At 46.7% G+C, this 26001-nt stretch overlaps 2 protein-coding genes across 8 annotated transcripts in view; one reads left to right on the top strand and one right to left on the bottom strand.

The window, feature by feature from the left end:
- The window catches only part of COL8A1 (collagen type VIII alpha 1 chain), a 94631-nt gene extending 74220 nt beyond the window's left edge, over positions 1-20411 (top strand). The window contains exons 4-5 of the mRNA XM_068417532.1: positions 14677-14992; positions 16884-20411. Coding sequence (XP_068273633.1) covers positions 14680-14992; positions 16884-18790 — 2220 coding nt within the window. The 5' untranslated portion in view covers positions 14677-14679 and the 3' untranslated portion in view covers positions 18791-20411. The remainder of the gene's footprint in view (positions 1-14676; positions 14993-16883) is intronic.
- A 689-nt stretch (positions 20412-21100) lies between these two features.
- The window catches only part of ST3GAL6 (ST3 beta-galactoside alpha-2,3-sialyltransferase 6), a 55146-nt gene continuing 50245 nt past the window's right edge, over positions 21101-26001 (bottom strand). For all 7 annotated transcript variants that reach the window (XM_068417535.1, XM_068417533.1, XM_068417536.1 and 4 more), the window contains one exon: positions 21101-25621. In XM_068417535.1, coding sequence (XP_068273636.1) covers positions 25541-25621 — 81 coding nt within the window. In that variant the 3' untranslated portion in view covers positions 21101-25540. The remainder of the gene's footprint in view (positions 25622-26001) is intronic.

Below are 26001 nucleotides of genomic sequence, written 5' to 3'. Positions count from 1 at the left end.
CTTTAGCAGTAAAGTGCTCCTACTCTAAACATAGCCTAAATTGCACCCTGCGTCCAGTACTGGCACTTGCCAAAGTATCCCTCAAATGTTTTTGGAGCTCACAAAGCTGCAAACACATCTTTTGGAACATTAGTCCTTGGATGACTTTACTAGCACAGCTTGCGAGTACAGTCTTTCAAGGAGCTCATTCCTGCAGGATCTGATCAGCCTTGCTATTTAATTTATTGAGAATTTTGCAACAATTTTCAGGGAATACAGCTCAGCCCTAAAAAAAAAACCCTCTCAAACTTTGAGCCTATGGGCTACAATTATGTACTCCAGATTATCTCTTTCCTTAGCATACTTAAACAAGCCTTCCACAAAGCCTATTAGAAGTATTTCTATTAAGAATACATGATTTCCACTAACATCTGAAAATCTGAGCAGGTTTCTTGGCCTAACACAAAATTAACTTAGAGTTAATGTAGATGTCGCATCTCACAGTTAAACAAAACAAACAAACAAAATAATAATCACTGTAAGCATTGCTGATAGCCATTCTGCTGTTTGGAGGAACAAGACTCCTTTTTCCTTGCTAGAGAAATATCTGCCTAATGGATTTATTTTTTATTCGGTTAAGTCATGGCATGTAGGTAGCCATGAACCTTTGGTTCTGATGTTCAGCAGTAAGAATCTGGTGGACAAAGTTTGTGGGGAAGAATATGATTTCATTTAAGTGCATTTATTTTTCTAATGCCCGATTTTGTGAAGTTAATCATTGTTGTCTTAACTGCATCATCCTGGGAATAGCTAGCACATACCTTAACTACTCCTTTGCATAGATACAAGAAGAATTTTTGAAAATACATGTCATCTGCTTCAAAAAAAAAAAAATCCAGATTTTGAAGCAAAAGAGGACTGGGCAGGGAAAACAGAGGCCTTAGTTGTTTGACAATACAGGATATAGAACCTTTCAGATCCTAATCCATGACGGGATGTTTGCATCTGGCTCCATAATGGAGTCCACATGCCTGAATTAGATGCCTGGACTCCACGCATGTGCCTAACAGGAGTTAAGTGCCTCGGAGGGGGATTCACAAAAGCCACTGTTTGGGGAGCTGCCTAAGCCAGCCAAATAGGAAAAGCTGAAGACTGCAGATCATCCTAAATCCTAGCTCCCTCCTGGGTTTAAGTGCCTTCTCGTGAATGAAGCACACAGGCACAAGTCCCTCTACTCTCAGCTTATAGCCCACAATCCTCTTTTGAAGGCAGGTGCCAAAATTTTCTTTCAAACTCTGTGCAGTGTTCAGCAGCTCAAGCAGAGGCTTGCTCAGGCTGTAGAAGAGGGGTCTAATTCTTTCCTTTAGCACAGGGCCCTGAAGTGCACATTTCCTACCTCCTAGGCATGCCCCAGCCAGCAGGCTACAGGCATCAGCTCCCAGGAGGTCAGTGGGAGCTGGCATGGGTCACAGCAGACCTGAGAAGGCCTGGGGAGGAGGAAAGCCACGAGAGACTTTGTCTGAAAGCTTGGGAGGCATCAGCAGGCAAAGGGAGCCTCAGGTCCATGCCCTGCACCAAGGAAGGTTTGTGCACTGGTGCCCAGCAGCCCTTGAGGAGGACTTCAGTTGCCTGCCAGCTCAGGCAACAGCTAATCGGTCCCTGATCAGAGACTTTGATTTCGATTATAGACTGAAGTGCTTTAATTTCCCCCTCCAATCCTATTTCCTCAGCCCCACCTCTGCCTCATAGTGCTGCAGGCAGCTGAAGGGAAGCTGGTGTCCCCCTTTGATCCAGTTTAGCATTTGCTAGTCTCACAGTTACCAGTGATCATGGGTCCAAACAGCTGCACTGAACATTTCATATTGTTTCTCTTGGAGTAGAGTTGAGAGATTTCAGTAAGCGAGCGATAGTATTTGCTCTTCAGTACTTGGCTTTGCTTTCCTTTGGCCTTGGTTGGGTTATTCCAAGGTGACAGATATGGTAATTTCAAGTCCTTTAAACCATAGCACGTTGGATTGCATATAGGAAATTAATTCTGCCTCATGGTATCGTCTTTGGAGGTTAAATGACTACATATTTTCATGTATCCAGGATAACTGGGGGCGGGCGGGGGGGAGGTTGCTTTTTGTGTGTGTTTCAGAAGTGTTCTTTTTCTTTACTGTGCTTTTGAGAGACGTGGCAAACTTTTACTATAAGTATTCACTAAATCAAACATACAGGGAGTATTTCACAACTCAGGCTGAAAGTTTTTTTGGTAGTGTCATGCTACCCTTATTTCTGCACTTGCAGAGTGGAAAGAGAGTGTCATCTATGTAGGCCTGTACATGTTACACTTGTTAACAAGTAACAATGATGTCAATCTTTGTCTCTCTGCCCATTGACTAGTCAAGTGGTTATGTGTTGAAGCAGATTTGAATAAGAAGCATTTCTTACCTGCTGCACAAGAGGAAAAGACAGAAGGTCTTTACGGGCAGATCTGTCTGGCATGACAAAGGGATGTATGCGTGCAGTTCAGCCATGGTGGCAGGGTAGAGGAGTACACTAGAGTTTTTGGTGGTGATTGCACCCAAGTGCCAGATTACGAAGAGATGTACATTGGTAGATCCACTGTCAACCATCTAGCAACTTCCAACTTCGTGGCTGCCCATAGATATGGCCCTGAGAACAAAGGGTCTTTTATAAAAATTCAAAGCCCAGTTTTGAAACCATTTTAACCAAATGAGTGTTTAGTTGTGGTTATTGTCACCTTAGTCTTTATGAAGAAAAGTAGCACAAAAAACAAAAGTTACCCATTTAGGAAATATGATGGTGAGATAATATCTGCTTGATTTTTGTGACTGGAACAGTGTCAGGTCATGACTAAGATCAGCACATCCTAACAAACATGACAATATCTGCGATATTTTTATAATAAAATAGGAAAATAACTGTTGCTAAATAATTTTAAAACACCCTCCTGATTTCTAGCTGGGCGGAGTAGTCTAGTATGTTTAACCTTCCAAGGCAAGATCATTTCTTCCTCTGTTTGAGCAAAGGTAGGAAAAGTATGCAAAGGGCAAGAATCTTTTTAATGGCAAATAACCTTCCAATAAAAATTGTCTGAGAGACAGGATGTTTTTTCAAGAAAAATATTTTACAGACATTTGTTTTCATATCTCCCTTGGACTGGCACTTTGGGGTTCTGAGGAGCTGCAAAGTTAGAACACAGCAAATAAAAATAAGGGAGAGAAAAGCTGCTCTTTCTCTCAACAGGCTCATTGAAGCACAGTGAACGGAAATATTGTAAGTGGCAACAATTCATCTCCAAAATAAAGCCTCCAAAGCCTTTTATTTAAAAAAAAAAAAAGTAATGAAGCAGCACAAGGGCGAGAGCCAAGAAAACACATTTTGTACACCATCAAAGTGAGAAAAGGAACAGAAATGCTACGCCGTGCCAGTTCCAGAAAGAGGCAATCAAGCATTCATGGCAAGAAGGCAACGTGTAAGGCCACAGGATTGCAACAGGAGTCACAGAGAACAATAAATTGTTTCAAATTAAGATCAGGCCAAGTACTTCAGAGTCCCACACAGATTTAGTGCTTTATAGTTCAAGAACTCCCAGGACTGTTAAAGTAAACACTGTCCGGGTTGCAAAGCCTAGAGTACGATCGCTACGAAGGGGCACATGAAATAAAGTTTCTCTATAACCAAAAGACTTCAACCAAAGAACCAGCGCACCCAGAATTAGACTCTCTTTCTTAATGAGATTTCATTATCTTGATCCCTTGTTAGGGGTTAATGCCTGCCATCTAGATCACTGTAAAGCACTTAAATTTAACCAGTATATGTGCAGTGCTAAAAAGAGGAGGGAAGAGGAGCAGAAATATAGTTCTAAACCTCAGAGCAGTCTCTGCTTCTTCACTGATAATAAAGAGGCTAAAACTTACCCCTTGCCAACGAGCCAGCCCTCCTGCCTGCCTCAGGCACCCGAGAGATGCCAGGAGCCCGGCCTCCCAAAATGCCCCCCTGCAGAGCACCGGCCAGACCTCAGTGGGGACAGACACCTGCCTTTCCCAAAGCTGCGGCTGGGCTCTATCCACCCAGGACACAGTGCAGCCTTTTCACCCCCAAGATGAAGATACGGTGACAGTGGCTGCGGTGTGGCAGGGCGTCACACAGGCCATGCGAGGCAAGTCAGACCTCAAGGGGCACCAGCGACTGAAACTGCACTCGCTACAGCCTCGGGATCAAGAGAAGCACAAGAGATGTTTCTGGCCACTTTTCCTTTGTCTCCTCAGGTTCGGCACCAAGCATAGCTTCGCTAGTCTGAAAAGTCACAGAATCACAGAATCAGTCAGGTTGGAAGAGACCTCTGGGATCATCGTGTCCAACCATTGCCCTTACACCACCCTGTCAACTAGACCATGGCACTAAGTGCCATGTCCAGTCTTTTCTTAAACACATCCAGAGATGGTGACTCCACCATCTCCCTGGGCAGCCCCTTCCAATGGCTAATGACCCTTTCTGAAGGGTTATTAGAAGGGTCATGAAGTCAAGCCTACATGAATATTACATCTGCAGACACCTGTACTGCTTTACATGTTTCATCTAACAAAAAGACAGATTATCTTCCCATCTATAACCATCATTGTCATTACCAAGAGCACTTTTATGATCAGGATTTTCCTTTCTAGTGCCACTTCTTGTGAAATGTTTAAGAAAAATATGTACGCTAGCACATATTTGTGTCTTGTGGATGTTAATGAATGAGATTTTTGCGTACACATCTCAGCTTTCCTAAAGGTATCGAGATCTACTAATTCACACAGTGGTCTAAGCAGTTTTCCCAGACACATGAAAGAAAACCCTAAACCAGGCTGTATTAGAATAAAATATATATAACCTGAGTTAATCTTTTGTGTCTCTTTAGGACTCAACGCACCTTCACAAAGAATATATTTTATTTTTTCTGCTTTTAGTACAATAGTTTGATTAATCAAATGAGGAACTAAGAGTTCTCTGAGCAGTAAAACTGGTAGATATCCTTCAGAATAAGACTCTGCCACTTGTGAGTATTTGGGCGAAGATTCAGGATACATTTGATTTTATTAATTGCCACAGAAATAGACAGTCTTCTTCCCTCACTTTTGCCTACTCCCATACCTCCAATAAGATGGAGCATTTCACTGATTAACAAGCTTAACACTAAACTGTGCAGATTGTCATTTAGGGCCAATTGCTAGCGTGTGGCTTGTTCACAAAGCTGTAGCTGGCCAAACCAAGAGGTAGCGAAATGGAAACTTTTTACACTTTTACCAGTGAGTGTAACTCATAGCAGCGCTGCTAGAGGCACTGCTTCGGATTAAAACAGTGAAATGCTGTGATACACTTTGTAAACCATTGTACCATAATAACATGCAAACAACTGTACCATGAAAATTTGGGAGGCTTCTACTGCAGGCAGCCAGAACAACCTATGTCAGGGCAGAGTAAGACTAAGCGTGATGAGAGACAGCTGAGAAGGGAGGTTTCCAAAGCAAGCCTGTAGTTCCCTGTCCACACTGTTTTGCAACCAGTAATCATCATAGCTCATTATCAACACCTCAAGGTTCAGCCTACTGAATCTCCTCTACCAACATCTCCAGTTGTTTGTCTTTGCATTTATTTTCGGGTAGGGGACTGGCAGTAGATGTGAAGTGTTTTTGCCAAAGTAATCCCCAAACTCCCAATGCCCCCAGGAGACAGTCAGTTGACTATAAAAGCACTGCCATGAAAACCAGCCTCGCTGCCAGTGGGCTGTGCGCAGCAAACCTGTTATATCTGACAAGGCAAATTCCTTGGATGGTGTCAGCGCCTGTGCCCCACTGGCAGCTCCTTCTGCAGCGCCCAGTAGCACCACAGCTTTGGAGAAGGAGCCCTCAGTTCAGTTCCCACGTTGAACAGTCTGTGCTCGGATGCACCGGCTGCCAGCCCCAGGCTCCGGGCCAGGAGGGCGATTACGTGCTGATAAGCGGGGAGGCAGCTCTACGCTTTGATCACTTTGTGTGTTCCACGTTATTGGGTCCAGGTTTACGTGCCTCGTGCAGCTGATTGCTGAACGGGTAGCTAGTGGCAGTCGCTTAAGTGTCTCCATCAAAGCTGCCTGCCACCAAGACTGTAGGCAAACTGCCCAGAAGAGAGCATTAGGCAGAGGATTCAAGCGCACGCTGTACGGCAGAGAACAGGAAAATGTATTCAAAGGCAGTTATTTGCTAAATCCTACCTATAATTAATTCTAATCCCATAATTAAAGTCTCATGCTTTTCTGCAAACATTCCTCCACATTGGTCCTCTCTCCCCACCCCGAGGTCAGACACCAATTAATGCGAACAAGTACATGCCACCACGCAGGAGAGCTGCATCGCCAGGGACTGTGGTCACCCGGCCAGCGATGCCCAGCTTGCTGATCCTTGTCACGGCTCCCTGCCGCCCGGCTGCGAGTAGCCTTCAGGCATTTTCCAGCAAACAGCTTCTAGGCCAGACCCTCAAAGACATAGCTTCCCTGGAAATCAATTACTAGTACCAGGCATCTGAATACCATCGTAAATCGTGAGCTTTGTGTTTGTGTTGAGTCGGCAGAGCCCTGTGCCTGGGAGTTAGGGGCTGTGGAGATGCCAATCTAATCGTGCCCGGCTTTGCAGAGACAGACAGAGGTGCCCACCCAGGCCCACGTAGGTAGGCTCACAGCAGACTCGGCATGGGGAGAAGACTAAAGGCAACGTAATTATGCCTGCGTGGCCTAATTTCTCCTTCTCATCATGGCTGCTTCCAGTCCCAGGATGTATGTTTTCACATATATGCACACATAAATACCTGCACACAAGCAACTATTTTCATATATATGTAGATACAGACACACATGCAAATATACACTGTGTGGAAGTAAGAAAAAGGGGAAGACCAAGAGTGCCATTTTCATACAGAGCACTGGGTGACCGTCCACACTGAACACACACACACGAATGTATTTGCAAAAAGATTGGAGCAGAGGCAGTTGCTTTGTCTTTGGAAATGGATTTACAAATGGATAAACAGAGATCTCCCCGGGCCTTGCAGGAAAAGATCATATAATTACCACTGAAGCCAAAGATAGCTTATAGATGATTATCAGGTTTTAAGATGAAGCCATTTATTTAGATGTTTTCACACTTCTCTAAGAAAGCAATTGTAGGCATCATTTTGAATTTAAAAAAAAAATAGAAATAGGCATCCGCCACATGTTGAATATTCTCCATTAGTAGCAGGTTTATGCATGTATGCATTATAAAATGTTTATTATGAGAATCCTTGTTATGACTGCCTTAGATTTAGTAAATACCACATGATAATCAGACACAGTTGTTAGACCTTGAGCAAAATATGATTTAATTTATTTTTAACGTACTGAACAATAGCTGTTTCTTGGTAAACTAAACTGAGCACAGACACTCAACACTACTTTGTTTCCTTGGAGGGGACAGTGAAAAGGAGGGAGGGGGGAAAAAAAAAATAATAAACCTGATCTCTGTGCGAGAGCTTCACAAGAGGCAAGAAGGCAGGATTACGTTTACCATAAATCCTACTTTCCTCGCTACTGAATACACAGGCCCTTACAGACCCTTTAGCAAGGTAAACTGCCTACTCAAGAAACAGGAATTGCCTTCAGTGAAGCTGTAGGCACTGTTAAAAAGTAAAATGATGCGGGACCCCAAACCTGCTTGGGCTGAAATCAGGCATGGAGCAACCGCCTCCTGCCAACAGCGTGGCTGAGCCCTCGCACAGGGGCTGCGCTCTCCTTTATCGTCCTCCTGCTCTTTACTGCTGAAAATAAGATTAAATCAGCACAGCTAGTCTTAATTTGTGTTATGAAACGGGTTATCTTTCAGAGGAAATTTGTGCCAAATTGCGTTTGGTTGCCTTCACTCCCTGTTTTTATGTGAAGTATGACTGAACTTTCAAAAAGGAAACCCCCCCCCCCAAACTGAGTTTAATTAGTTTGTTTGCAAATTCGAAAACATCCGTCCAAATGACATAAAACCTTGTTTGGCACAGAAAGGCAGAGTAGTGCTTTATAGTCAAGTGGTAATGTGTGTATTAAATGGCACCCTAAGCTCTGAGCAAATACAAAATCATTTGGCAAGCAAAAGGTTGTTGGTTTTTCCTGCCCCTGAGAATACGAGTTCCCACTAAAACTCAGTCTCCATGCAGTACAGGGTATGCTCAGATCCCTTCAGAAAGTACTCTCTGACTGACAAGTTAGTCCTCAAAGGAGTTTAATGATCCAGAAATTAATTTTAGCCGAGATTAAGTTTTGAAATAGTGTCTCTGAAAACTGTGAACAACAAAGTGCTGGGAAGATCACTGCTCAAGTCACCTACAGAGGGTGGCACTGCTGCCGAGAACGACAACCAACGTTTGCTTGACTTTTCACATCTCAAGACATCCCCCGCTTGAAGTCACCCCAACTATTCACTGGTGCTGAGTGACCACAGGAGCTAAGGCCTTGGTAGCTGCTCTTCTCATTCTGTGCTCAAACTTCTTAGAAGAATGGTAGCTGGCTAACAGAACTAATTTACAAATGCAAAGAAAAATTGTATGCTCAGTAATTAATCTAAAGCTTTTCAGGTGGTGGGGACCTTAACAAAAACCATGGATGGGTTGGGGGTGTGCACACGCTTGCGCGTATAACCCGGCAGTTTAAGGGAACCGTGTTGTACGAAACAGGAACAGTACAGGTTATTTGTTACCAAAGTAACATTAAAAATGAAAACAGAAAAAAAATGGTTATCGCCTTGTGAAGACTTGGTAGCTTTCTCTTACAAGCCCTTCTTTGACTCCGCATGAGCTGCCACGTACCTCTGCCTGCAGGCTGGGGGACAGCCAGGTGACTCCCCACGGAGGGCTACTGGGCTTCTAACCCACCAGCTCTCTGCAACACAGTGGTGCTACTCCTTATTCATGGCAACATGTTAATTGCCATTTCCATTGCATTATGCTGTCCCTGCACGTCTCTGACAAGGAGAGACTTTAGTGAGGTTTATAACATTTCCAAGAGCAGAGCCATCCCTGGATACACCATTGTAAATACTTGGCAATACGATCAGTTATCAAGGTTACTCTAAGAGTAGCTGTGTTCCCAACCACTTTTGATCTAGAGTCAAAAACATCCTAGAGAATTTAGCTTTTTAGCATCAAATATTTTCAGTAGCCCTCTTCTGGGCACAAAATCTCCAGAGTCACTAGGATTTTTATTTTGCAAGTTTTGCAGCAGTCGTTTTCCATGTGGAAACATGAGTGCTAGCAAGTCCTTCCCCTCAGCACACTGGGGAACGGGGCCCTGCAGGTTTAGGCAGCCCCCGTGGAAGGGACCCCAGGGCAGAAAAGTTCCAGTCACGGAGATCTACTCATGCCTTATGCCTCTTTGGGAAATACACCAGTTCAAAAGCAACGCATGGTAAATTAAGGCCACAGGCCTAGTCTCTGAGTAAGTGTCTTAGAGGTTCTGACAGATGGGTAAATTTCAGTTAACCCCAAAACTGGTTGCAGAGCAATCACTTCCCTGTAAGAACTGATAAATCAAGGTCTGGCTTCCACCCTTTGCAAGACCGCCTATGATTTCAAGTCCCATGTGGACAGGCATCACTCTTTCCATACATTCTTTACACAATTAGGCTAAACCATCCATTATTTCTTCACACCAATTTAAGAATTACAACTGCTGGTACATTTTGTTTTGTCTTCAGTTTCTACTGACAAACGCAAGTAGCCAGAGGAAGGTCCTTTCTAGTTTTCTCAGGAGAACAGCTCTGCCAAAGAGATTATTGAGAAATGTTCTCACTTGAGCTTTGCCCGTAAAAAATGTGTTTTTTCAGGGACTCACTCTCACCCACAGAGCCAACCACACGCGTTCACACACGAGCAGCTGAACACTGTGGTTTAGGATAATGTTCCTTCGCCCTCAAGTGGCTTGCCCCACCCTAGATAAAGCAAAACATTTATTCTGTATTAATCTGAATGAGTGGTGCAAAATGACACGTCTATGTCACACACTAGGAAGGCACAGTTGTTTCTCCTCCATCTTCCTTCAGACATTCAAACAGTTCAGGTAAAACTTTGCTTTCTCCAAGCCTTTGGCTTCTCTAAAGGTGTACGAATGTGCTGATTTACCTGCCATAAATACGTAGACACATTCCCATTGCCTTCTGACAGAAACACAGGAAAATCCCAGTCCAAAACCAGCTTATTTCTCCGCTGACAGACACCTTTGAAAGCACATCAGATCTCATTACATGAATGTGTTTGGAGATGTTCCCTAAACTGCTGGGATTTGGGTGAAGGGTGTGGGAAGTCTTACACTTTGGCTGCAATTTCAGCACAGATTTTTCTCCTTCTCACTCTGGTATTTTCCTTAAGTCCTGTCACTGCTGGGAAAATCTCCTTTTGCTGTTCATAAGCTCTGGAGGACCTGTCCAACATTTAGGATCTATATGTTGCTTTTAAAAACCAAGAGCAAGATTCTCAGTAGCTTTTAGGCATTTAAAGGTGCTCATGGTTTCCTAGCGAGGTCTTCAAACAAGGAGAGCTGTGCACCCAGGCATTCAGAAACAAACTGCAGGGCAGAAAAAAAGACCTTCAACTTCTCTCTCTCAGTACATAAATAACTTCATAGAGAAGCTGAGTAGGACGAGACAGGCAATGAGCTGAAACACTGAAGGACTATCCCAGGCAACCCTCGTGCTTCAGGGCAGGCTCGCCTTACAGCGAGGGTATCTGATAGCAATAATTCAGCTGGACCCACTGCTGGCAGGCAGTAAGCAGTAGCAGTCACACACACGACTCTACCACATTTCTCATCAAGACTAATTTTGTCTGATCCCTCCTTCCTTTGGGAGCAGAGGGAGAGACAAGCCGGATGGCTGGCACCAAACGTGGGCCACTTCCCAGGTACCTGCGACAGATCCCAAGACTCAGACAGCTCACGTGAGGCCGCCAGGGAGGCTCTGACCTCCTCCCACGAAGATGTCAGCCAGGTCCCAACTAGCCCAAGGTTGTTCAGTAAATAAACCCCCACCCTCCACCTCAGCTAATCACAGGCACCAGCCCCAGCCAAAATCAATAGATGAAAAGCAATTTGTCATTTCCAGGCCACACTGTTTTAGTTATGATGAGTCAACAAACACTAAAGGAAACACAGATGTAGTGAGATCACCTAATTTTCTGGAGCCTTCCTATCTCTAGAAGTCTTGCCTGAACTCCTTCAAAATTTCCGTGCGCGCACACAAAAACATCTCGTGTGCTGCCTGGTCACGCCTGTTAAGCCACAGGCGTGTTGCGTGACGCCTGGCAGGGCTGGGGGAACCGGGCACAAGCAGCAGGACGTTGAGTTCACCCTGAGCTGCGGGCAGGCTGGTGTCTCCCCGTAGGAAGTTTTTTCCAATTATTTCAAATAGCTCCCACTCGCACACAAAGCCCGTGTTTTGTAATAAAAACAAGGAGAAAAATCACATCCAAAGGAATTTTACCTATTTCCCTCTCAAGTTACTCCACTGAAGTTATCTTTCTAAAAAAACAACCCCCCCAAAACTGGCCACCAGAACAACAAAGTAGCCAAGAAGCTGATTTAATAACCTCATTCTTCAAAATCCACCTTCATACTTGTAGGTTTCAACAACAGTCCTAAATCATCCAGTATCTTCCAATATTTTTTAAAAGGTTTCACTGCATTTCTCTCTTCATGCAGGCAATGCTTTTTCATTTGGGGGGGATGCACAGAATGCTGCAAACTTTCCAGTAGCTGGGATTTTCCCTACAAACTGAGGCAGGTGTTACCCTACTCAGCTACAGAGCACCAAAGCTGCAGCCAAGTTACTCGTTATGGTACACAAAGGAATAGAAAGGTCAAGAGAGACAAGAGTGGGGATACCTCACACCCCACACCCCCCACGCCCCCAAAAAAAAAAGTCTCTCAGGGTCCATATGCCCAGATGAAGCTACAGCAGGTTAATAAATTACCAGGTAATTAATTACCAGGCTGAGCCACAGTAACTGATCACACACAGCCTGTCCTCACAGTCAGTGCCATTGAGCTTTAAGCAGAAATGCCGTGTCCTAAGGCCCTAATCCTTGAGCTCACAGCAGAGCAGCCAGCCGTGGGCTAAAAGCCACATTAAACTCGCTGGAGGTGAAGCATTTGCTGAAATGCTTTGCTGAACAAGGATGAGCGACTGTGCTTGGGCTTTCACTACACTTGCAAACTCCTGTGCTTCTTGGCTCTGGTTTTCTTTGCCACATGGCAGCTGGTTACATCCAAGACCTTAAATTCCTGGGAGAGAAAGTGACTGTAGAAACTCAGCTGTGCAACGTACGCTCCATCTAGTGTTTATTCACTAATATTTCATTTTCTTACGTGGTTTGTTTTGCTGTTAACACACAGTTCCATCTTTTCTGTAGTTCGTTTGTCTATTTAGGATCATTATTGAAAATATGAACCTTCTGCTGGTTGTTTTAACTACACAATTTTGATTTAGCCCCTACTTACACCCTCAGTAATGATACACCGATTTCCATTGAGAGATTAGAGCTCATAGAACAAAATGAAGGAGAAATGTTTTAAAAGAGCAGCGAGCATTTCTCCAAGTGCTTTGCTAACACCAAGTGAATAGAGAACTTTGAGCAGGAGTAAAACATAAAAACTAAATGACACCCAATGTTACCAGCTGGTCAATAACCTTCACCACAGCACAGAGCAGAAAGAGAAGCAGTTTCTCTGGGACGGTCCATGCCAGCCTGCTCAGTGCTCGAGCCGAGCCATAGAGCATGAGTGGGGAAAACGCAAGTCACAACTCCAGGGCTCGATGCCTGCGGTGCCACCGACCCGCTCCCTGAGCTCAGATTGTGTCACAGCCACCCTGCAGCCTGCTCACACCCCCTGCTCATCGGGCATGAGTCCCTCATGGACATGTTGCAATGTCCCACCCTCCCAAATTATTCTGAGGCCCATTTTGGAAGCCTGCCATACACTGTGCAGCATTACAGGAGGCAAGCAGAGCCACCTGCTTCCCCCTCCTCCATAAATACATTTCCTTCCTCCAACCCCACCTACCTCTCACACTTTCCCCCAGCTCTTGGTGGTGACCTTACCTGCCCAAAGCCAGGTCTCCATAGGGCCCCTGCGAGGACATGTCCCAGCCCACGTCGGGTCGTGCTGCCCCCCAAGCCGGGGGGGGTCCTCCCGCATGTGAGGAATCGCCCTGCACGGGGGAGCCAGGGCTGCAGCCCCCAGAGCAGCTGGGCTCGGGTGGGGAACAGCCACAGCAGGAAAAGGGGGAAGGCTTCTCCCTGCAAAAGATATCTCCCGAGGCACAGGGGCCACGGTGCTGAGCCCCTCTGCCACAGACTGAAGGGCTGTGGGGGAAGGACAAGAAAATAAGCAATCAGCACAAAGCCCTGGCTGCCTCCTCAGGCCACCCTCCTCACACCTGGGCTCAGCAGCTGCTGGGAGCAAGTCCTGACCAGCCATTTGGCAAAGCTCTGCCAGCGTGTGTGTGTGGTGGGGGCTTTTCCAGGTGCCCAGGTCGGGTGCAATTTGCATGGTGGAAAAGCAGGGATGGGGGGAACAGCCATCAGGCCTGGCAATTGCCATGTGCATTTGAAAAGAGGATGACTTGCCTACCAGGCTTGGTTGTGGTACAAACTGCAAAATACTTGAACACATGGAGAGTCTCCCAGGCTGCCCTCAAATTTGCACTCGTTTAGGGAGTTCCCAGTTCCTGATTTGCTGCTCACCTGCTAGTAATGCCCTTACTGCAGAAAGGAAAGCCAACAGCAGATGGGACAAGAAGTCCCAAGCTTATATTTTGATAAGGAAGAAAAAGAATGAAAAAACAACCCAGTTCTGTTGTGTTAGCAGAGCTGGTGAGGTGCTGGAACAGGCTGCCTGGGGAGGGGACAGGGTCTGCAGCAGGGGAGAACTTCAGAAAAGAGTTGAACTTCCCCAGAGAAAGGCTTAGGTTGGCCGATCATGTGGGGAGGCAGTGATGGCCCAGACAGCCCCTCGATGGCCCAGTTCTTCTAGGTGAAGGCTGTGAGATCAGAACCCTCTTAGGAGGGAGCTTGCAAGGAGCTGCAATAGGAATGGAGAGCCCCAGGACTCTGCAGCCACAGGGCACAACCCTAGGCACAGATTTAAGCTGCAGAAACTGAGCTTTCGTTGCTATGGAAAGCACAGTGGAAGGAAGTGTTGATAATTTAGCTTCCTTGGGCAGACAGTGTTTAAGAGATCCCCACATGCCCCTGCCTGCTCTCCCCCTGTGCCACAGCTTGCAGCAGAGCTCCCCAAACCTTGTGTCACAGCACTGACACAAGCAAGAAAGGAGCAAATTGCAGCTTGGGGGTGGGAGGGAGCAGGTCCCCGTATGGAGAAACCGCAGAGGGCACCACCCGGGGTGTGCAGAGTAGTGTAAAACTAAATACATATAAGGACCTTTGCTATAATAGTACTATTTGAGTAAGAACCTCCAATAAATCAGATACAGGCCTGCTGCAGGATGATCTCCAGGGCAACACACAAACCAGAGCCAGTTTGCAGAGGTTTAGGTCCAGTTTGCTGCAGGAAATGAGAGCAGGTCAGCCCTAATGGGAAACGCACGACATGAAAAAACATTTTTCTGCCAACTGTGGGTTTTGTTGTGTTTTTTGCAGGTGATGGCCGTGCTGCTCTTCCCTGTGCAGCTGCTAGTAGTGGCTGTCACCATTTACCTAGAGCTGGTGAGGTCTGCTCAAGGCGGCGTCTACTATGGGATCAAGCAGTTGCCACCTCAAGTGCCCCAGTACCAACCCCTCGGACAACAAGTACCTCACATGCCACTGGGCAAAGAAGGTATCCCGATGCAGCACATGGGCAAGGAGGTGCCCCACATACAGTATGGGAAAGAGTACCCCCATCTGCCTCAGTACATGAAGGAGGTCCCGCAGAGGCCTCTGCTTGGCAAGGACATGGCTCCCAAGAAGGAGAAAGGTAGGCTCGGTGCCTCCCTCGCCACCCCTTGCATGGTCCTCCCTCATGTCCCACAGCAACGTTTGCCCAGGGGGGATGGAAGATGGGGAGCGGGCTGCTGCAGGCAGGGCATGGCATCCAGGTGCCCCAAGGACTGGCCAGGTTGGTACCTGGCCACGGGTGGACAAAATGGGCTCACATGAGCTGTGGGGCAGCTGGGGGTCACTAGAGCAAGGCCACAGTCATCCTCTGGGCTGCAGCACAGCCTCTGAGCAGCCCTACCTGTGACGAGCCTCCAGCGCCCAGGGCTGGCCCCAGGTTGGTTTGGGTGCTTGTTCAAGGGTAGGAGAAACCTCTTAATCCCACCTGCCTGCAGAAACCCCTCTGATGGGGTGTCAAATGAGGGCCTAGGCAGATGGAATGGGGTCCTGCCTGGAGGTGCTCCCACTCTCACTGCAGCAACCAGACATAAAATAAGAGCTAAGAGCCCCAAGATTTGAATTTACGGGAATATCACGGTTTTGTCCGGACTTGTCCAAAATCCAAACATACAATTGCTCTTCTGACTCTGCAGTCCTCTTTCTGTAGGTTATTTATGGGAGTAATGGGGCCATGGAAGTACAGGGCATTACTGCACGAGTCTGCACGTACAAGCACTTTCAGTATTCAGTAAAGGAAGTTTGGACAATATTAGGATATTTAAGAAAATTACAAAAAATGTCCAAAATACAAAGGGCAACCAGGAACATCCAGTCTCATAAAATCCTTGTGAGGACAGTGAGTGTCTGTGCAACTTCAGACAAGCTGGTTAACTCTTTGTCTTATTGAGGGTTCAGTGTAATCACAGCCTCTGCTGGCTTCAGAGGGAAATAGAAGATTTCAGGCCCTATTTTTGGAGTGTCTGAAAAAGCACAACTGGCTGTAGTAAAACCAACCCATCTTGGGAGCAAAGGAGGTTTTCTACGTGCATAAAACACAATATGCATGTGCAGAGAGGGAGGGTTTGTGCCTCCCAAAGAACAGTTAATTCCCTTGCTCTGAAACCTCATCTCTACCCTGCCCCCAAACCTCTCACTTCTTTATCCATTTTAGAGCCGGAGAGAAGCAGACTTTCCATTTAACACAAAAAGCAGCTTGAAAAGCAACCCACCTCCAGCACACCCACTCCCACACAGCAACTCCCTCACCCTGACCTGCAATGTTAAGTGGTCACATACACAAAAATGTGGGTTTGGACAATAAAAGCTTTTTGAGAAGCGTTTAGAAGACATCTAACTAGACATGGCTACGCCAAAAACCTGTGGGAGCTTAGCAATGCTGGGTAAGGCTGTAGGTTTCCAGTAATATCTTAATGGGAACCAAAGCCTTGGTGAAAATGCAATCATACCTACGTACAAGCTTCTTACTCATTACAATCTTTTTTTAATTGATCTTGCTAGCGTAAGCCCCTCCAGCAAAAGCACTTTTATGTCAGAACTCCTCCTACAGCATGGGAGCACCGAGCAGCTTCTGTGTCCTGCGAAAACTCTTAAAAGTAGATTAGTCTACAGCAATACGGGACAAAAAGCAGACTACACTGCTTAAGATTGTATAGGTGGAAAACACTAGTGAAGTGCAAACGGCTTTTGCGTGGCAACAAATAAGGAAATATGATAAAAATAATTATTTTATGGAAACAGAAACATGTACACAAGTTTGGGGTATGCAAAACAGTAGGAACATCCTCTTCTGCCCAAACACCAACCTGTGATTTGCTGGCCAGCTCTGCCTCCCCACCTACCACAAAACCAAGAGGCATCATAACAAGCACATTCAATTCAAAACTGCCTTTGTGTTTCTCGAAGGACACAACTGCAATCACCTTTTGTCTCTCCCCCTCCCCTTTTCGTTTTTCCTTTTCTCCCCAACCTAGAAATACCTGTGCGCGGTCTGAGGGGCGAGCAAGGTCCCCCCGGTGAGCCTGGACCAAGAGGGCCACCGGGGCCACCAGGATTGCCGGGTCACGGTGTGCCAGGAGCCAAAGGAAAACCAGGCCCGCAAGGATATCCAGGAATTGGGAAGCCGGGTTTGCCAGGGATGCCAGGGAAACCAGGGGTCATGGGGCCCCCGGGGCCGAGAGGGGAGATGGGGCCGAAGGGGGAGGTCGGGCCCATGGGGATACCTGGGCCACAAGGACCACCGGGGCCTCACGGGCTTCCCGGCATTGGGAAAGTGGGTCCCCCAGGGCTGCAGGGACAGCCGGGGCCGAAGGGCGAGCCCGGGATGAAGGGGCCCCCGGGAGTCCCTGGGATCCCAGGGCCAAAAGGGGAGAAGGGTGTCGGGATCCCGGGTTTGCCGGGGCTGAAGGGTCCGCCTGGGCTGCCCGGCCCCCCCGGCCCCGTGGGGCTGCCAGGGGTTGGCAAGCCGGGCATGGTCGGCTTCCCCGGCCCGCAGGGACCCCTGGGCAAACCCGGACCCCCGGGAGAGCTGGGGCTGCAGGGGCCCCCGGGGGCCCCTGGGATGCAAGGCCCTCCCGGCCTGCCCGGCGTCGGCAAACCCGGCCAGGACGGCGTCCCCGGCCAGCCGGGCTTCCCGGGCGGCAAAGGGGAGCAGGGCCTGCCAGGCCTGCCAGGGCCCCCCGGCCTCCCTGGCGTTGGGAAGCCGGGCTTTCCCGGGCCCAAAGGCGAGCGAGGTGTGGGTGGTCTGCCCGGTCCCCTGGGGCCGAAGGGGGAGAAGGGACACGTGGGACCGCCTGGCATGGGGGGGCCGCCGGGGGAGCCAGGCCAGCCGGGACTGCCGGGCATCATGGGCCCCCCGGGGGCCGCCGGCTTCCCGGGACCCAAAGGAGAAGGCGGCGCCGTGGGGCCGCCGGGACCGGTCGGCCCCAAGGGTGAACCCGGCCTGCAGGGGTTTCCGGGGAAGCCCGGCTTTCCCGGGGAAGTTGGGGCCCCCGGGCTGCGGGGGCTGCCGGGCCCCACAGGGCCCAAGGGGGAACCAGGGCAAAAAGGCTTGCCGGGGCTGCCGGGCGTCCCAGGGCTCGTGGGGCCGAAGGGCGAGCCGGGGCTCCCCGGCGCCCAGGGGCTTCAGGGCCCCCCCGGCATCCCGGGCATCGCAGGACCCAGTGGTCCCATCGGCCCCCCAGGTCTGCCGGGGGCAAAGGGGGAGCCCGGCCTGCCCGGACCCCCTGGCTTCCCCGGTGTGGGCAAACCCGGCGTCGCGGGGCTGCAGGGACCCCCAGGGAAGCCCGGGGCACTCGGTCCCCCTGGCCAACCAGGCCTCCAGGGGCCGCCTGGACCCCCTGGGCCCCCTGGCCCCCCGGTGATCATCCCACCCACTCCGCCGGCCGTGGGACAGTACCTGCCGGAGGTAGGGCCGGGGATAGAAGGCGTCAAGCCCCCCTACGGCTACATGGGCAAGAAAGGCAAGGCTGCCGGTGCCGTCTTCGAGATGCCAGCGTTCACGGCGGAGCTCCTCACCCCCTTCCCCCGGGTGGGGGTGCCCGTGAAGTTTGACAAGCTCCTCTACAACGGCCGGCAGAACTACAACCCCCAGACGGGGATCTTCACCTGCGAGATCCCCGGCGTCTACTACTTCGCCTACCATGTCCACTGTAAAGGGGCCAGCGTCTGGGTGGCGTTGTTCAAGAACAACGAGCCGCTGATGTACACCTACGACGAGTACAAGAAGGGCTTCCTGGACCAGGCTTCAGGCAGCGCCGTTGTCCAGCTGATGCACGGAGACAAGGTTTATGTTCAAATGCCATCCGAGCAGGCGGCAGGACTCTATGCCGGGCAGTATGTTCATTCGTCTTTTTCAGGATATTTATTATATCCCATGTAAAACAAAACCCAGACACACACACACACACAATCAAAATCTTTCTTCTCTGCTTCAAACTTCTGTACCATGAAAGATGCATTTTATGATCATTTTGGACCATCTTGTACAAAAAAAAAGATAAATACAAAGTTTAACATTATGCACAGCTAGTTATAAAAGAAAAAAAAAGGTGTGGTGAACATATCTAAAGATTTGTATCAGGTTCATAAACAGTTGTTTTGCACCCAAGGGGGACATATTAGCTGTACATTATATATTTCTGTGATGCCATGCTTACTTCATTTCATTCACAATAATTCAGTACTAAGGTTCAAATCAGTGTACGTCACTCACTCCTGTTGCATATTTGACTGTTGTATTGATCATAGTTATGAGATGAAAACCAGTGACTTAAACCAGAGTAGGTCAGTCTCAAATTATATGGAAAAATGTGAGTGGCTTTTTATTTGTTTGGGTGGGGTTTTTTTGGTTTTTTTGACAGCAGGTCTGCCTGACAAGCAAAGATCTCCCTTCCCCCCCTATAAAATATTCCTGCAGGTGTGATTTTTTTCCTGAACAATTTATTTATGATGAAAAAGGAGTATTGATGGTATAACTATTCCCCAGGAGCCTTCTCCAGCAGTCATTGGGCCCAGAACGCCGCCACTGACTCCAGCAGGCACTGGGTTCACCCCCAAATGCCACAGCACTTGAAAAGCCTCCACCTGCATTTGCACAGCTGAAGTAGGTGAGGTAGGTCAGAGACAAAAATGAAGGGTTCCCCATTTGCTTTGTGCCTCGTGACGGAGACGTTGTGGCCAACATGTGGCAACACAGCAGGGCGGTACAGATTTGCTTGGATTTCTGTGCTCATGCTAAGAACCTGCGTCTGTTTGGCTTGTCAGAAGAGATGCCTGTTCCACCACTTGGCAAAAGTTAAATCAGTTTACTCTTCAATGACGAGGCAAAGCAGAAGTAGCTCTGTTTGCTAATTAATTTATTGTTTGAGATCAACCGATAACTTTACCAGCAATACTGATCATGCAAATTTATCCAAGAACTTCAATTTTACATAAAAGCTGATTTCCGATCCTTATTTATCTGTTACAATTGTCAAGGAGAACCTGCAGGCCTCCATCTTTTCTGTACGTGAGGAAAGCAACTTCTCTGCAAGAGCTGCCTGTTCATCAGTGGTGCTAATCTCACCTCAAACGTGTTCCTTCCCAAAGGGCAGTGTACTTTGCTGTGGTTCCCTGTACGGTGCTGCACATCCCACACTGTTACGCTAGTCGAAAGCGTTAAATACTCATCACTTCTTCAATGTCTTTAGCTACCGCTACTGCTTTTGATTCAAAAATGAACTAGATTTTTCATGCAGAGCTAAGATTGGATTTAACTGGCATTACGATTATTTAAATGCAGAGTTTAATGCAGTCTAACATTGACTAAGGACTCCAGTGATATAATGTGGTGCTTTATCTCAGAAATCTTATGGAACGGTGGCAGGAACGGACGGACAGTTTACCAGGCATTGGTGACTTCGGTATGTTCCCAGAATATATGAGATATGTCAAAAGCAAATAATTTTGTATTTAAAATTTTTGTACTGATTTGAAAAAAATACCTTATTAAATATCTTTAAAAAAAAAAAAAAATCCTGTCTTCATTCAGCAGAACTGTTAGAAGCAACATTCAGCTCCCCTTATCTCCCCTCAAAGACAGGCATTTCCTCCAGGCTGGTGAACTAAACTGTCAGTACGAAAATGAACGCACTGAATGCCTACTTGTGTCAGGCAATTTTTCTAAATCTCCCTTAGAGGCCCTGAAGCCACGGGCTAAGCAGCTCCCTGCTCCCCAGCATCTCATTTTTACTGCACAAAAAAGAGAAAACAAAACGATCAAAATATCCCAATCAGTGTCTCTCACTTTCTATCTAAAGTCTTTTGTCACACACCATCTTCTTAGTTAAACGTCTTTTATTTCAGCATTCTCCTGAAAGTCCCCAATGCCAGGCAAGATTAAAAAAAAAACATTAAAAATTAAAATCAGGAGGATGCTGCTCTTGATCTTGCCCACAAAAACTGTGTCCCAGCTTTGCTTTTTTTTTTTTCCTCAGCCTGGAGTGAGCTCTCCACCCGCAGCACAGCTCAGCCTACCTCGGTTCAAACATTTTCAGCTCTGTTTGCTGTACTAAGCACCAAAGTTTGTTCTGAAACTCGATACCGTACCTGACAACACTATATGTACTTTACACAGCATTAATAATGGGGCTGGGCACGAGCGCGTCGGCACACACACACAGCACTGACCTTGCGAAAATAAGCCTGAGGGCACCGTCTTTAACACAGTTTATTCACAGGAAAATAATCTCTTTCCATTTGTAGCATTCAAAATTTCACTTGAAACAACTATAAGAATGTCTTCAAAATACAGCCGGCACTTTAAAGGCATATAAAACTTAAGACACATGGCAAGTAAGTATTCACCGATACCCAAAACAGATGTTGAGCTTCATATAGTCTTAAAAATCAGAGTCCACTTAGAAGTTAAGGTATTTATCCCACCTCTCAGGGCATTGTTAAAAAGGAAAGGGTGGCATAGGAAACAAGAGGTACCACACAGTAATTATTAAACACAAAAGTCATGATTCTGTGGTGATTATCACCACCACTACAGTCACTGGAAATGTCATTTAGTAGAATCGTTCAGGCACTCTCAAGATTCGTATTTAGTGCAATAGTTTGTGACCTTCCTTCCTAAGTCGTATCTCTGTACTTCCCTTAATTATTACAGCAGAGGAAAAAATACTTTCCTGACAGAAAACAAACAAACAAACCCTGAAAATCTGAGCCAAGCAGAGCTTTAAGCTGACACACGTCACCCTGCCTGTCCTGTGCGTACCTTAGAGCCGGGTCCTTCCGAGGGTGCAGCATTCTGAGGGGGGTGGCAGATAAAACGCAGGAGCACCTTTGCTGTAAGATGCTGCTGTCTTGAAATTGAGCAGGCTGCCGGAGAGCAGGACAGAGGAAGGAGGGATGAGACCAGCCGACTTTGCAATTGATACAGGAAGAAAATTGATGGGAGACACTATATAGTTACGCTGTTACCAGACACAGAAATAAAGCTGGCAGCACCATGGGATTCAAAATTGGCAGCTCCTCTGCTGCTGATGTGATAAAAAAGAAGAGTTGGGTAGCTTTTAAAGGGAAGTTTCAGTGCTTCATTTTCAGAAATGGCAAAAAAAAGGAAAAAGAAAATCTTACTAGCAGTTCGCTCAGAAAAGATCTAAGTGTTTGGAGTCAGCATTATTGCTTTTCTCAAACAGTCCCAAGGCAAGTCTTTGGTATTGCAAAAAGCCCGTGAAAATGCGTGCCGGGATAGAACAGACATCACAACCTGTGGGCATTACTGAGAAACACCCGACGTCCAGGGATTCCTGCCTGCATGAGGTTAGTGTGAAAGCGATACCTGTCCCCAAGGCAGAGCAGAAACGACCGCGTGAAGCGGGCAATGAAGCAGGGCTGAATCCTACCAAAACATCTTACGGGGAGGGGGAAAGAATCACTTGGCTCACTGATGATGACTGACGAGAAAAGCTACTGGCCTGCAAGCTGTGCTTTCAAAAAAACTAGTACCCCGTGGTTTATCAACAGTGTCAGCTCTTGGCTTGGTCCTGAGTGAACAGGTCTGGCTCTAAACGTTACTCAGTCACCCTGGGACCGTAACCTTGGCATATGCGGACTCAACCTCCCTGCAGGAGCACCCAAGTGGGGAAAAATATCCATGGCTTAATTTCAAAAATCAGTCAGTCATACAAATGGGGAGGCTTGTTAAGAAGAAATGAAAAGGAGCAGCTGATAAGGATAAACGCTTGTAGACAGCATATTAAATGCATTGAGAATATCAAACATCATTAAAAAAAATTAGGGAGACAAAAGCTGATGTAGTAAAAAAACACCCCACTAATAAAAGAGTCTACCTTAAGTAAAAGATTTTTGGGGGGACACCATTTACTTGCCATGAAGCCTCTTTTCCAGGTTTTTTGGGAGATTCTAACTATAGCAGAACAAAACGCAGAAAAAAAAGCAGAAAATTTCCTAGGAAAATTAGAAGGAATCAGTTTAGATTAGTGGGAAGAGTATCTCCAGAGAGGAAATAAAGCAATGAAAATACCCACGCCCTGAGAAACAGAGCTCCCCACCCACCTCCTGCCAGTGGGGACAGAGATGGAGCAGCAGAAGGAAGCAGCCTGCACCATCACACTGCTAGGAGAGGGCAAATTCAACAGCTCTCCTGGAAAACATGAGACTGAGATCTACCAAGGACTTTACAAAAGAGAGCTCGGACAACAACGCCTTACCTCGGTATTTTTTTTTCATGTGGAATTGCTATTGTCAGTAGCCTGAATCACTGCAGGTCTGCAGCTGCAGAGTCACATAAAAACCTCAAACGTTTTTAATTAACTGAAATAATCAGGAGAAATAAATGCTGGTAGAACTAAAGACAGTACTATCACTGCTTGCTGGTGCAAAACCCCACCTGGTTGTATTCAGATTTTTCAGCAAAACTTCCTCAAAGGCTCCAAAATGTGCATGTTTTAGGGAAAGAAAAAAAAAAAAAGGAAATGCAAATAAATGAGCAAGAGCCCTTCTGCCACCTTGTGAAGAAATTCTGGTGTCCTCCATTTCCACCCCACTCAGCTGCTCCAGTGCCCCAGGACCTCCTGGGCTCCCCTCTCCTCCTCGCTCTCACCTGCCTCCCTGCGCAGGGCTGGACAAGAGGCCATCTCCTGCAGCACGGCCTGGGCCCCATGGCACAGCCTGTCCCTTGCTGGGGACACACCTGGGTCCTTCCCCACCCCCTGCCACAGATTTTTATGACATCCAGAGTTATTTCAGATATGTCCAATTTGTGAAACGGACCAAAGCTCAGGAGTTATTAGGTGAAAACACTCCGTGAGCACGAGCCTCCTCCCCTATGGCTATGGCTCCCCTCTAAATCACGCTGTACTCCCTAATTTCCCAATGGCAGAGCCAAGGGGCTAAAGAGGGAGGAAAGAACTACAGGGAGTTGTTTTTTTTAAAATACCTACTGCACTCTGCAAGAGAAATAGGAAAAAAAAGATGACTCTCTGGTCACTGCAATGCTCATTCCTCCACAAAGAAATGGTGTCCAGTACTCCTGTAATCCTCAGCTTCTGAAAAACACAAATACTGTGCTCTTGACCTGCTAGAGGTTTGTATTTGTATTTTAATTGTTTGCACTGCTCCTAAATGTTCTAAAGCTCTCTACATCATTTTATTAAAAAGCAGCAAAGGTTTTCCTACCAACTTTAAAGACTTTCCTGGGTTTTTTTTTAAAGTGGTGCTTTCTTTAGGTGTGATTGATCAAGATTGCCACAAGACCTTCAAGCACACCTGCCACAATTTAAAAACAATATATATACACAGTCTCCAAGAGAATTATAAAAACATGATTTGTTCTTCTTTGACAGTTATCAAGGACATTCCCAGGCAGATTTAACTTACTCAGCAGGCTTGTCCGAGACAAACCAATGCAGAAAACAAACATCCCATTAAATGTTTCAATTAAAACCCCAAGTTCCCACCACTAAATTATTTAGTTCAGCCACATCCTTTAAACCTAAATATGAAGACAGGAGAGGTAAACAGAAGCCAAACGATAATTCAGCTGAGGTACATCTCGGATATTCCCCAGCACACTCTGCTGCCAAAAATGGGAACATTCATTGCTCGTATTGATTCATTTCAAAGGCGGAAACGGATTACAGCATCTGAGAAAGGAGATTGTGCTGGTTTGAAAAAATACACCTCGATTCTTGGGGAGTGAACAGAAAGATACACATGATCCTGTCCTGGAGATTTAGGAATCCAACAAACATTGGCTCTAAATTTAAACTCGGGTGTGAACATCTCTGTACCAGCTCACGTTTCTGTCGTGGTCTGTGGGACACGGCCGACACGCAGGTAGTTCGGACAACTCTTCAGTCTCCATCCTCCCTCTTTTCTGAGTCAAGTCACCAAGTGTAAAATTTTTTGGACGCACAGCACGGGGAGGATGGTTTTCCATCAACTGGGCACAACATGAGCATTGTCAATACCAACATCCCTACAAATCAGACCAAAGGGTCTTCACCTTCGGCGAAGGCTGGCAGCAGTTCAGGGGCGATGGCCAGTGCAGGTGGTGTGGCTTCTTTGCTGAAGACGGACATCCCCTTCTCAGGAGCAGGGCAGGCCAAAACCTCTATACTCTCTCTGTTCCCCCTTCTCCCAAACACACGGTAATGATTTATAGGCATCATTTTAAAGCCATTTTCATACTACGAGACAGACATTCAAGACTTCACATCCATTTACTAATTAAAAAGCACTGGTTGTCTCAGTTTCTTGACAGTGTAACTCTTTTGAAGAACATCAGAAACGAAAGTATTCCAGAGAAATAATCGTTTGGAAAGAGTTCTTGCTGATAAATAAGTGATGTGCATCACATTTTTCTTTATCCCTGATACTTCCAGCTGAAAGTTTCACGGTTTTCCCATTATTAAATAGCTTCACAGAAATTCAGTTAACTGTGCTTGCAATAGTCCATTACCCTCAGGCTTAGAAGCAGCTTCTGCCTTGGTGAGGTTTCTGTGCTCCTTTTAAACAGGAAACAGTTACGCTGCACTTAAAAAATAAAAATGCCATACAAAAAATAAAAATTTTTGAAGTCCTGAAAACAGCGAGTGTTCTTCATATTTTCATTCAGCTTTCACGTCAAATTGACCACAAAGTTCTTGTCTATAAGCTTCTTCAAAAACTTCTGCTCAGCATTGATGTTGTGGTATTCATTCTAAAGAGATGTGAGGGAATAACAAAAAAAAAAAAAAATTAAAATTATTATCAGAAGCATCACTTCGTTGGTCTTTCCTTTTAACTACCTGTGATATTTAGAAGATGCTAAGAGTAGGAAAGCTCTGGGGAAGAGACGTCTTAGGAAAGGCTGTAGCACAGTCCCTAAGAAAACAGGCGAGTGAGTCTCTTGCTCAAATCTAGATTAGATTTTCCATTAGGACACAAACCAAAAGGGATGATCCTTCAGCGGCAAGAATGGGTGAGACATGATCTCACAGAAGTCCTTCCATTACTAACTCTCCCAGCTCCTCCCCATGCTTACAGGGAACAGCTGCATAACCACATTTACAGCACAAGCAGTCAGAAAACAACTAATTC

The sequence above is a fragment of the Nyctibius grandis genome, chromosome 23 (assembly GCF_013368605.1).
Source record: "Nyctibius grandis isolate bNycGra1 chromosome 23, bNycGra1.pri, whole genome shotgun sequence".
NCBI lineage: Eukaryota > Metazoa > Chordata > Aves > Nyctibiiformes > Nyctibiidae > Nyctibius > Nyctibius grandis.
The sequence above is the reverse complement of the archived record's forward strand: the minus strand, read 5'-3'. Positions and strand labels throughout refer to the sequence as shown.